This window comes from Cloeon dipterum, chromosome 3 (genome assembly GCF_949628265.1).
Source record: "Cloeon dipterum chromosome 3, ieCloDipt1.1, whole genome shotgun sequence".
Taxonomy (NCBI): Eukaryota; Metazoa; Arthropoda; class Insecta; order Ephemeroptera; family Baetidae; genus Cloeon; species Cloeon dipterum.
In genome coordinates, this window is record NC_088788.1 from 32,985,368 (window position 1) to 32,998,861 (window position 13,494).

Below are 13,494 nucleotides of genomic sequence, written 5' to 3' on the forward strand. Positions count from 1 at the left end.
AGTTTTTGTGTGTTTCACTTGATTGAGCGCAGCAAAAAGTATAATTTTTAGAGACAGATCTTTGATTTATTGCTCCTCTGAATTTTTGAAATAAAATTTTGGCTGGCATGTCCAGAAATGTTTATTGAAAATTTTCTGATAGCAAAATGCAATCAAAATTAATCGAGTCCTTACTGCCTTTGATAGGAATAAATTGCTGTTTTAAAAACATGGAAATATAACAGAGGCCTGAATATTGATTAAATAATAATTACAGCGAGAAATTTCCCGTTCTCTCTGTAGCGTTTTCTTGTGGTCTGTAAAATCATTTATCCCTAGAGTCTCTACCGTTTCATTACCCACCTAATCAATCACACACTCTTTGAACCTTTAATTCCGAATCGATAAATGTCAAGTTACGGTTTCTCGAGCCATACGTCACTCTGATTGCCTGGTTAAAAATTGCTAAAGTACTCGAAGACCGGCGGGCAATTTTCTCTCTCTCCCACTCGGACCGTAGAAGAACGTATATAATTCTTGATTTTCTCTCTGGATCCGTTGCTTAAAGAGTGGACGGGCGTAATTTTCCGTTTGCCATCCAATAAATTTGCCACTTGGGCCTGGCTGTCAAGTCCAAGAATGTCAACCACATTGAACGCTCGCCGGTCTCTCTCAAATGGGATTGCAGAAGAAACTACAGTGATCTAATAAACTCCCTGTTTCCTCCACTTCGTGCGAAAGAAAAAGGAAAGGGGATTAATCAACCTGCAGGCCAATTCGATTCTATTTTTACTTTTGTTTGCATGACCCATCAAAGAACTCATGTTGGTAATCTCATTACGACCGTCTTTTCTCTTTTAATTAAAAAAATCCGAGGGAGAAGTTGACCGACGCAACTTTTCATCTTTGCAACTGTGTGCTCCGCTTTATACCTGGGTTATATTCATGTTTACATGCGTCGCCTCAAAGTCGCCGACAGTTTTAATAAGTGGCGGCTGGTCTGGCGGATAATATATGACGAAAACTTTGCCTTCCTTTGAACGACCAGCCTCCCTGCTTTAATGATTTGGGAAGAAGCCACTGCACGCAAACACGCAGCCTCTTTTTCCTCAACATAAATCATCCGTCGTGAGAATATGCAACCCGCGCGGCAGCCGTGCCTGCGTATTGCATAACCAACAAGATTGATTTCACTCATACACTATTCAATGGGATCAAGAAGTGGATCCGCGCTCGCGTTGCTTGTCCAACCCTCCTCTGCGTGCAACCAGGGGAAGGGAAAAATAAAAAATTCCAATTAATAAAAATGCTTTTGGTTGGGAAATCGCGGTCATTCATTTCAGGGAAATTTGGGAGGTTTGGAATAATATTTGGACTTTTGTTAATAAAGTTTATAAGAGGGATAGTTTTCGCACAAATGAGGTAGGGGGCAAAATTCACAGAATTTTACATTCATTCCCGTTTGTTTGGTGCACAGCACAGTAACTGATTTTGGGTGCAGTAAATCGTTCCCAGCGGTCGGATATTCAAAATCACAGGAGTTAATTGCGTAGTATCGATTTTGTTTGCTGATGAAGCCTGACGGGCCGAAACAGCTGCCATCCATAACATGCGAGCATAAAAATTCACTTTTATCACTGACCTGATCCTGATAACTCAAGGTGCATAAGGCCAAACATTTTCAGGGATTTCATCAAATTTCTAAAAAGCATTCCAATTTTAAGAGTTTATCTAGATATTGTGCAATTCAATCTACTTTTTAACAATTTTTAGGTTGATTAATACGTAGCATATCTTGTTAAAACAGCTTGATTTAACAAAAACACTTGCATAGAACCAAATTTTCCCCTCCAGAATCTTGCAGCCATATCCGAAAGTAACTCTTGGATTCCAGGCTGAACCTGCCTTTCTCCTCAATATATTTCCATTTTTCACGATCCTTTGGGCTTTTTTATCCAGCGGATTGCACTTGTTCGTGTTTTCTTTGATAAATTGAGTTGCATAATTCGGTGATCGAGAGTTCATCTCTTTCGCAACATACATTCCGGAGTGGCCTGGTGCGTTCTGCGATGGTGTGCCGCTGATAAATTGAGCGCGCCTTGTTTACTCCCGCGTGCACCCCTTTTTTCTGATTTACGCGTTTCAATTTGTTAAAAGCGCGCGCGCGTTGACTCTCATATTTATACGACGCGTTGCGAGATGAGTTTTCTGGGGGAAAAGAGCATTTTTAATATCCGAACTGCGCCTTTATTTCCCAAATGGCGGCCAAGGAGTTAATTAGATAATTGCTCACCGCAAACTAGATTTCTGGCTAATGTAGCACTCATGCGAAAGCTCGTAAAATTTTAGTGAAATCTTGGGAATTATTATCCTGAGCTCAAGAAAAAAATTTTGATTTTTAGTGTTCAATAAGCAATTAGAAGGACAAACACATTTTTTCACGAAGACGCTCCAGTTTTCCGCACAATGCATTCTAAAGCGTGGTACATAGATTATGTTTTATGATCTGTGGGCTGCAGAGCGGCGCGATTCTGCGAAATGAAAGTCGCAATTGGCCATTTGCGCTGCTATAAAGATGCAAAATTGTGCGATGAATCATGACGGCGAGAGAGCAGAGTGCCACGCAGTTTATTCCGCGCGGAAAATTCAATTAAACGGCACAAAGGAGGCTGAGGGAGATCAAAAATCGAGAGAGCCGTTTTCTGCTCGCCAGCATTAGCAGAGTTGAAATCGGAGACTTTTCGCCACGAGAAAGAAAGCTTTTCCAAGTTGGTCCTGTGTGTTGTCACAGCCATGCGAACGAACGTGCGGCCAAGAAATCAATTGGCGCGCTGTGACTTTTGTTCCGTCCGCAAAACGCCGGCCAGAAACGCCAACTGCAATTCTGATCAATGGCCGGGGGTGCAAAGCAGATGGATTCGATTAGAGTCGAAGGAGAGAAGGATTAATTTTTGCGAAGGCTGCGCGTTTTCTCGTTTGGTCGCGAGGGGAGCGGCGTGTAGGAAGAGTTGGCAGCGGCACAATGAGCTGCGAGACCATCAACGCGCTCTTTCAAACAAGCGTTTGCATGCAAATTCGGCCAGATGCCCTAAATCACGCTGCATAATTCGGCCGTAGCCTGCTAATGCCTCACTCTGTCTCCTCTCGCAGGATGCACAACCAAGTGGAGCCCGAGGAGGCGGTCTCGCCCGCCTCGCCGCAGACTACTGTCCACATCTCGACGCAGCAGCACAAACCTGTGGCTCCCACCTCCTCCAGAAGCGACTACAGACATTCCATCATAGGAGGTAAGAGAGATTAGCTGCTTCTTGCATTCAAATTGCTTTTGCGTGTCTCCAAACCCTGAAAGTTAGTCGAAATAATGACACTCCAGGTTGTTTTTTTTTACTAGAGGTCTCAGCCGCGAGATTTAAGGCGGCGGCCGGCCATTTTCAACGGTGGGTGGCGGCTGGCGCGGCTGACAGTATTTTAATCATGAAATTGGATATTGCTTAACGGCCCAAAGGGCCGCAAGACGCTTTTTCTGCACTGTTTAATATTTGACTCATTTTCATCGGCGGCTGGCGTGGCTGGCTGAGACCTCTAGAATTTACATATTTTATTTAATAAGTAAATGCATAATTGTTGCAGGAAAACTTATTCAAAATTGAGATAAAAGAGTATTTTATTCCTACTTACTAATGCTAAATTTAATAAAAATATCCAACCATCAATTTGCCGATTGCTTAGATCGTTAGAGTTTGAAGCCGCCAAAAGCAGACCTTCATTTACCAAGTCCACTGCTCCTCTTCCAGATTCAATTCTGTTACCGACTATCCCAAAGAAGTAAAAAGACTTATTTATTTGAAGTGCTCAAAGCCTAAATCAGTTCCACGAATCACAGCAGACACGACAGCCAAGCTTCCATAGGCGATCGGTGGATTTGGATACACCTCAAGTGGCAGTGGCCAATATCGTGGAAAAAAACGGAAAAAACGGAAAAAAACATATATATATATATATATATATATATATATATATATATATATAAACCGTAAATGCTATATACAACAACCTCCCGACCAAATTGTAAAGCAAAAGTACATAGTATATAACAATTTAATTATTTTATTTTTGTTTACATTTAAAAAGTAAAAGTGATTTCTTTATTCAAGATCCAAAACTAGATAGTAAATAAGAGCGCACAAATTTTATAATTGGAGAAGATCTACTTTTTGACTAAAATATTCATTTTGTAACTCACTCACTTTTATAAAATAATTGCTCAAAAAATAAAATTTCATTTTTGTCACAGTTAATTAATCAATTGAAGAGCAAAAATTTAGGTGTTTGTCGAGCGCATTTTTAAACTCGACTGCCACGACAATTTCCCTAACCAAAATTTCTTCGTGTTCCATATTTTTATAATATTCAATTCAGCATTTTGACAGACGGGCTTTTTTTGTTTATTCTCAATCAGCAATCAGCTTTCCAATCAATAATTGCACCAAAACAAGTAAAAAATTGAAGTCGCTGTCCCATTCACGTGCTCTCCCACCACTTTTAAGTGACTTTGGCTACCACTTGCTGCTTATGGGATTTTACGTGTTAAATTTGGAGGTCGCTGATTGGTCCCAATTTCCCATTTGATTTAACCCGTGGATTCGTGTGGCACTAGCCTAGCACACGGGTCGCTAGTACGCATGCGCTCGTGTGCTTGCGCTCTAGAGCGAGCAGGCGGCAAGCCTGCAGACTGAAATATATAGCAGACAAAGAGAAATTTGGCCAGGAAAATTGAAATTTAGGAATTTTTCCTTGCTGCCTCCTTTAGACACCTCAAGTGACCCTTGACCCACTTACATGCACCGATCGCCTATGCAAGCTTCTCATGCTTGCTTAAACTTTGCTGAACTGATTCGGATCAAAAGAAATCATCCCCATGTAGGACACAGCACGGAATTTGACATCAAAGTGGAAATACCCTAAACTCTGTAACCTCGCTAGAAGCAACATTATTGTTCTTCTAAACAAAGCTTCAAAATATAACTCACGTAGATTTTAAAAGAAATGAAAATTTTCTCGGTAGAATTTAAAAATAAATAAATGACCGACAAGCCACGTACGGGTCAAAAGAATGAGTAAGGGCACCATTTCTGGCAAACAACGTGATATTCCTTTGCTCAGGAGTGCAAAGCGATTAACTTATTTTTCTACGTAAAATCAATTTTCACAAATTAAAAATAAAAATGTTTAAAATAAATATAACGTTTTAAAAACGTGCAACAGCTGTAAAAGGCTATTTGAATCGTAAGTAACATTTAAATTGTATGAAAATTAGGTCAGCAAAATTATTTGCACCGCAAAGCCCTTTGTTTTCTTCCTCTGATTATGTTTTCTAATCAGGAACGGATTAGAAACGCAGGGGCACGAATTAAACTCCTTCAAATGCGTCACCCAAATGTATATAATTTTCTTGCACTATACAGCAATGTAAGAATGTCTAAACAACATTTTGTCAGAAATTGTTATTCAAACCACGAAAGTGAATAATTATTACTCTCCCTTCAATCCTTATAAAATAAAAATCGATAGAATCTTAATTTTCTGCTCTCGAAGTCAAAATTCCAATTTTCAAGGAAATCTTCTTATAACCTGATAAATTTTGACCTTCTCCCTCAACCATAAAATCTTCGAGATTGTGAAAATTGTTCGGCGCCGTGTCCCTTTTCTCAATTATTTCTCATCACGGTTCGAAACGTGTGTACGACGATCATCTGTAAAAGGGGATGCTGGGTTGATCGGAACACCTACATAGTTTGGCGCAATAGTAGCAATGATCAGGCAGCGTGCCAGCTCGTTCGTAACAAATAAATGATCTCGTTAGCGGCCGGGCAAAGAAAAGCCGGCAAGAAGTGTTTTGAGATCCGTACACTCGGGCGAGCGAGCCTCAATTCGGCGTAAAAAAGTAATAATGGGCCTCGGCTGATCAATGGTCGAATCACGCCGCGAACATCAATAAACGCGCCGTCGTCGCCCATCAATTCGCGCCCCGAGCGCTTTTTGTCTTCACTACGCGGAGGCAAAAAGTCCAATAAGGGTGGCGAGGAAACAATTAAAATTCCTCAGCAAAGGCTCGCAGACGCGTACGCGTTGTGTAAAAATAGACGGCTTTTCCAAACGAATGCATCGCATGTGACGCGTAATTTATTTTCATTTTTCTACACTAATCTCTTGTAACCGCGTGTTTGAAAGTTAGAGGAGCGAAATTGTACTCGTTCTCTGCTAACAAAAGAGCTCGTATTATATACCGCCTCTAAAACACACTTTAATTAGCTCGTGTTTTAGTTTCCAAGTCAATTTGCTCGCTCCACAGCTTTTGCATTTGCATTACACAGACCACTGTTAGCCTCATTTGCGCTTGGAATAATTCATTATCTGGGGAACAAAAGAAAACGCGTGCGACATGACTATATCCACTTACTCTTCTCTGAGTGAACTGTAAGAATAACTTTTTCAGAATAAAGAAACTCTTTTCTCCATTTTGTTAATTACCGTAAATTAAAATGATTTTTCAGTTATATAAACAGAAGAAAAATACATTAAGCTAACATTTTCGGCTGCGTATAGTTTCCCTGTAACTTTGAAAATTAAGGATTTTCAATCAAAATTCAAGTGGAAAAATTATTTATTTAATAAACAAATTTTTAAAAGAGTTGCCTTATTTTCTGATAAACGTTGTAATGCTATTAAAATTACTCGAAAAGCAATGAACAAATTTAGACCCGATTGATTCTAAAATAAAAACAAGAAATATTATGGAACCAAGAATAAAAAATAAAAAATTCAATAAAATATAATATTTCTCACGCCTTTTCTGTTTTATGAAATAACCATTTAAAGAAAAAAAATATTCTTTTACTCTCCTGCGTTGAGCATTTCATAGCCGACTAAGTTCTAATTTGAAACGTGCCCTTTCGAGCATGAAGCCCTGCGATAATGTAAACGCAATGTATCAAGCGAATATGGGGCAAAAAGCGAATTACTCCGCTGAACCCGTGCGCACTCTCTCTCTCTCTCTCTCTTCATTTGCTTCCATTGTCGCTCATTTGAATTAATTAAACGCCCACGCGAAGGAAATGCTAAACGCGGAGAAAAGAGCTACTCGACGTGTTCCAGGCCCTGCTGCTCGATGAGGAATTTCTCTGCCATTCCACCCAATGGATATTGCTAATTCAAAGAACTGAAGGATTTATTTTAAAACTTTTACCCTTTATGTCAACAGGATGTACAAAATTCAATTTTGGCCACTCGGGGGCAGTTTGCATTTTGTCTAGAGGTTGATTCACAAAGCGTCCTGTTCCATTAAACGGATTGGCGGCCATCTGGAAAGTGAGCGACCCTTTTCCACAATATAATCGGATTCGCGAGCCAAAAGTTCGGGAGCGAGCGGAAAATAAAAATGGTCTGCTACGTAAATTTTGCTGGGCCGGATTATTGCATCAGCGCCAAAGAAAACCATTAATCTTGGCGCATTTAAAAGCTTCCCCCGACGCCACAATGGCAGCGAGTGATTTTTTTCTTTGCCGCCCGTTTTTTCCCAGCTTTCTCTTTCAACCACACACGACTCACTCGGAAAAGCCGCCTTTGTCGCCTGAGAAAAAATTGTGGAAAAAGATGCGGCTTGTCAAACTGGCCATCCCCCGCACACACAAAATGCCACACAGTCGATTAGTTTCCCGCTCAAGCCAAAATCCAAATCCTGTTGCCACGTGAACTGAAGTGCTGAGCTCTAATTTACAACTCTTTTATTAAGTTCAAATACACGATGAATCCGTTCAAAAACACTATAAAAAGATTATTTATTAGAAAAAACTCATCTGCTATTAGAGGAAAACACTCTCGATTTGATATTGCCTAGAATTTCAATGCATAATTGTGACAAATGCAAAGCCAATTTGATCGGAGCGAACGTCAGGTGCAAAACTTGTGTTGCAGAGTGAATTGAAAGCCAGCTGAAGGGAAATTGACGCTTTTGAACATATCATTTGGTCTCCCTGTATGTGGCGCACAATCGTTTTCAGAGCGAAGGCGAACTCCCAGAACAATAATTTTCTCGCTCAATATAGCGCTGTACCAGTTTGAGATTTGCTGCTTGCCTTCTTGCTTGATTCGCAGTTGCACTGCAACCTTGTTTGCGGAGCGGAGATTGCCTCTTCTCACGCTGAGCTAAAGCAGATCAGGTCCTTTCATGGTTTGGATAACAATGTATAAATATTGCAGATTGCTTTTCATCTACCAAAATTTTAACTTCAAAGTTTTTCTAAATTTGGTTTTGCTGAAAGTAAGTAAGTTATGAATTAAATTTTAACTAAAAGAATTGCTTTAGGTTTGAAGTAATCAAAGCAAGTTTTGGCACTGGCAATATATGTGATCTGCGTTTGTTTTGGAAGAAATTTCGCGAAATTGGCCTGGCGCGCTCCATTTAAAATTCAATCTCCTGCTTTCGTCAGCAAATCGAGCGATGTATTTTTTATCGCGACTCGAGACCAACGAATCAGCACTCGCATTTTTTTCATTTTTATTGCGCTTTGGATATTGCGAATTCGTTTTAACGACCATCGACACAAAACGTTGTTTTTGTATTTTTAGATATTGTGCTGCGGCAGTAGATCAAAGAGATTCAATTTGCGCGCAAGTGGCTCTGGCAGAACTCGAATTTCATCATATTGCCACCAAAGATATTAAATTTTGGGCAAAGCCTTTCTTTGTGTGCAATATGTACACCTCCAGTGGTGCCTTGTGATTCTATTCACCGCGAGTTGAGTTTCGAATATATATGCGCCTCGAAAGTTTCCTTCCATCAGTCGGGCCTGAGGCAGTGATGAATTATTTTTGCTTTTTCTGCGCCGCCTCTCTGGAAAAATCACCGGCATTATAGCCGGAGTGATTAAACGCTGGAAAACTGGTCTAATCTGTTTTTCGTAACGAACAAAAAGGCAAGTACCTTGTTAAGGAATGTGTATACATTTTCATTTTCTCTAGATCTGAAATTTCCAGCCCGGTGGTTCGCACTTTTAAGGCATTTTTAGCAGCGTCCAACGCAATATTTGAGCATTTTCAGGTGCTGTCCAATATCAGAGATGGCAAAAGGTGGTCAATTTGTTGACTCAAATATAGCTGGGAGGCGTCACTTTCTGGTTTTCGCACCTTTCCAGCTGCTTTTAGGGACCAATTTCTATAGTTTCAATCAAAGACCTTGGTGCGGAGAGGCGAAACGATGGCCACATTTGGCCCAAGCTCCTCTGCGGTCACTCGGGGACCTGGTGAGCTCATGGCGCCCACAGGATGTGCTGAGCAGATGTTGAAAAATAAAGAAAAAGCAGGAGATGTTAGGTGAAAGGAACATTTTGGATATGATTTGCAATTTTAATATGTTACGGTTATTTAAATAGATATCCCGATGGAAAATAATTTCCTTTGAATTCCCTGAAAGTGATACCTACGTTCAAAATGAACATCCGCACTTAAAGCACTTACGCGTAAATTGAAATTGAATTCGATTGACCGATCGGAGAGCAGTCATTTAAAAGAAAAATGCACTTCTGGCCGGTGCGCAGCGGTGATTTTCCAGTGCCGACGCAATTAGTCAAAGGGCCCACAGTTAATTAATCCAATCAGTGCGATAATGGCGAGCGGGCCGCGTCGGTCGGGCCCCGTCAATCGATCTGCGTCGCGAGGCACATCACTCGCTCTTGCTCGTCTCCATGGAAACAGCTCCAGCGCCCGCACCCACACCTTTGCCTGCTCCTTCACAGCCACGTGTGCAGCAGCTCCTGCCAAAGTCTACCTGAGATGCAACCTCTAATTGCTCGGCCCACACACTCGCTCACACGATCGCTATTGGCGTTTCCTCGACAACCAACACACACAACGACCCGCGAAACGCGAAAAAGGACTGAATTATGAGGTTGCTCTCTCTCTCTCTCTCTCTCTCTCTCTCTCTCTCTCTCTCTCTCTCTCTCTCTCTCTCTCTCTCTCTCTCTCTCTCTCTCTCTCTCTCTCTTCCGAAAAATTCCTCATTTAAATATTGCTCCATTTATTATTTAATAATTGCTGAACTGAAACAGTATTTGAGCTGTTAATATTCATTTTTCCATGACATATAGAACCGTCAAAAATGTGGTTGACGATTATCAGATTGCTATAGCTGACACGCTTTTCAAACAAAACATGCATTTTTTGACGCAACATGTGAATCATGCCCATGGAAACAAAATATTGACCATTTACTGTCAAACTGAATTAGAGAGGGAGAGGTGTCGTGACAGCATCTGAACACATTTTTTGCAATTTACTCTTTTGTTTCAGTATTTTTTGCTCATTTTTTGCCGCATATCTATAATTTTAAACAATATACTTCGTTCATCTTGCAAATCATTTCACTCAGGAAAAGTTTTACGTCATTCAAGAGTGATTGAAAACGAGTTGACAGTTTGAAACATTTCAACTCCCCGGTGAGCTACCAGAGTGAAGTGGATGCTTCCATACGTTTAAATCCTCGACCCAGAAAACCCATTTCCCAGATTTAATTTACGAAATGCGTTTCGTGTAGAATTGCGTGTCGCCTGAGTCTGACTTCAAAGAGTGGCAATTCTATCACTAGCACCTGGCTTTCACAAAAATTTAATAAGTTTTTATCAACTGGTTACACGGATATAAAAAAAATCAAATTATAAATGGATTTTATAAAATATTATTTAAGTTCTTAATAGGGTTATAATTAATAACTATTTTTTGCAAATCATTTGTTCAGGTTTTTCCCAGAAATGTCAAAAGAGTAATTTTCCAAAGGGAAAAGGGTGTGTTTCAAAAGAGCGAATAAAGTCTCTTCGTTGCTTAATTTTCAACATTTTCAAAACAAGTTTCGGTTTAATTTTAATCATGCGAAATGGGCTGTTGAATCAATTAGAATGAAATGTGTCATCCTATTTTTAGCTGCTTTCTAATTATCTGTCCGCCAGACTGCGCTCTATCGGGAATTAATAATTCGGCAGTAGGCAGTCACGCATTATTGATAAGCGGCAATCGACTGGGTGCAAACGCAGACGTGCCAACGACACGCGCGCACCAAACACGCCATCGGCAGCTCTTTCGCACGTATTATAAACTGCACTTACCCGTCGAATCGATAGCTATATAGCTGCACTTTCGTCTCCTGCTCCTTGACGCCTCCAGGCCGAATGAGCAAGACGGCTGCGAAAGACGGATTGGCGCGGGCCCGTCGAAAACTTTTGACGGAATGCTTCTTATTCATACAAATGGAAAAGTTAAAGCTGTGTGTTGAACAAAAAGTTGGTCGAAATGAAGTAAAAGGGAACTGAAATATGCGTAGCCATATAACAAAAAAATAACGAGAAAATTGGATTTGATTGAAGTTCTGTTGAATTAACTCGGAAAAACTCATCTAACTTTTTCTATGCCGACATCTCAACATATTTTTTAAAAATAAATAATTACAAATTCCCCTACTCTGCGTGGATTGACTAGAATGGGCATTTAATAGAAAAAATCTCGTACCAGCAAAAGCAATTCTGCTCAAGACGTATACAGAGAAACTCTGTTAGTCGTTGAAAAAGTTTGACTTCAAATTTTGCTGAGCACAATATAAAAGGAGTGACAAATTTCTATGAGACCCTGCCTTTCGCTCTCCCTGAGAATAAAATCCCTTTCACAAAAATCCACCAGCTAAAAATTCCATCTTTCATCAAAAGCTGTTTCAAAGAGTGAAAGTATGCTTTTCAGACGCGAGAAATCTAAAGGGAAAATTTCCGCTTACCTTAACGAAGGCGCTACTGCTGACCTATCAAAAAGGATTTTAATGAAAAATTTCCGCGAAACATTTTCCCATCTGACAGTGAAAGTTTGAAATCAGTCTAATCTTAATTGTGACCCCCAAAAATCATTACATTTATATTAATGAGGTACGTTTTAAAATTTCGCAACCAAAATCAACTCTAATCAGAAGTCGATTTTTTTGTTTCAAACAAATATTTCGAGCAATAAAGTTGCTAATGAATCTATAAAGTTTACATTAGTCCGTTCCCCCTTTCCCGAAATTTGAGGTGAAAAGTGCACGACGTCAGTGTTGAATATAAACACAAATCGATCGGGGGTGTCATCATGAAATAGGTCAAGACCACTCCTCTCTCGGCGTAAGGGGGTGCACACATCTCATTATGCGCCGGGGGCGGACGAGTGGGCGATCGGGAACGTGAGGGCCGAAATTAGCCTTTTCCATCAGCGCGCAAAACGTGCCCGATGAAGAATGAACGCGCGAGCGCTGTGAACTTTTGCTCGCAGCTAATTCATTCGTCAGATGAGCGAGCTAAAAGTTCCCAGCAGCAGCTCCATGAAAGAGGAGCAAAAGAGAGTTTGTATGCGTACTTTTTATTATTGTCGCTCCAAGATTTTGCTCTCCCTCGGGCAGGAACTGCGGCTTAATTTGCTGCTTGCTAGGTCCAGACGCGAACTCTGCTTTTAATGAGTTGGCTGAATCAGACGCGCAATTCATCAAAGCTTAAACTTTTCAGCAGAGGACTAATTGGCGATTCGGCTTATTGTGAAAAGGCTTGCAAAGATCTTGTCTCCTTTGATAACCGAACCAGATTTAAAATGATTTATTTTCTTCAAACATTTCCACTCACAAAAGGTGCGTCTTTGTACTCGGGATTTTTGAATTCTTTTACTAATTGTGCAGTTTGTTCAGCATACGCGCGTTTTTTGAATTAAATTAATTCTAATGAATCTTAGATTTTGATAGTAGAGGTGTATTTGTTAGTTAAATTGTTCACCTGTTCAATTTTGCAGGGAATAAATGAAAAGAAGTAATATTCGATTTTATAGAGAAGGTATCACTGCTTCTATTATGACTATGATTGGGAAATTTTGATGGATTATTTGACTAAAAACTTTTTTTAATTTGGATTTTACTTGTATGACCCCAGAGAAGGCATTCTCAAGAAATCCAAGTCAATTTGAGAAAAATTAAAACAAAATCTAGAAAAATTGTTGACATTGAATTGGTTTAGTTTGAAATTTTTGTTTGCTTTTAATAACCAAAGCAAGAAACTTTTAAATTTTGTGAAACCTATTTATTTTTAGAGAAATCAAAATTTCCTCACTGCATATATATTTTTTCGTGTTTCATAGAAGGCTTTGACGATTGTTTGTTGTTCAAAATACTATAAATTGTGTGAAATAAATGTTCATAACTCATAACGTATCGAAAAATGAATCAGAAAAAAATTTATGCTCGTAAAAATGTCCCAATCCTTATTATAACAAATCGCACGTGACTTATTTCATAAGTGTTCTTTTGGCTGATGATTCATGACGGGCGAGACTCAATCACTTTCCGGCCGATAATTTTCTGATCAAAGACAGCCCTTTATCGTTTCAATTTTGATTTAGCGTGAAGGTTCGTCGAGGCAGAGAGCGAGGGTGTTTACACGGCCGCAAATGGAGCCCGAAAAGTGC

General features: G+C 39.9%; 1 protein-coding gene across 1 annotated transcript in view; it reads left to right on the forward strand.

Moving 5' to 3' along the window:
• LOC135938544 (band 7 protein AGAP004871-like) overlaps positions 1-13,494 on the forward strand; it is a 33,030-nt gene that overhangs the window by 1,140 nt on the left and 18,396 nt on the right. The window contains exon 2 of the mRNA XM_065482227.1: positions 3,130-3,266. Coding sequence (XP_065338299.1) covers positions 3,131-3,266 — 136 coding nt within the window. The 5' untranslated portion in view covers position 3,130. The remainder of the gene's footprint in view (positions 1-3,129; positions 3,267-13,494) is intronic.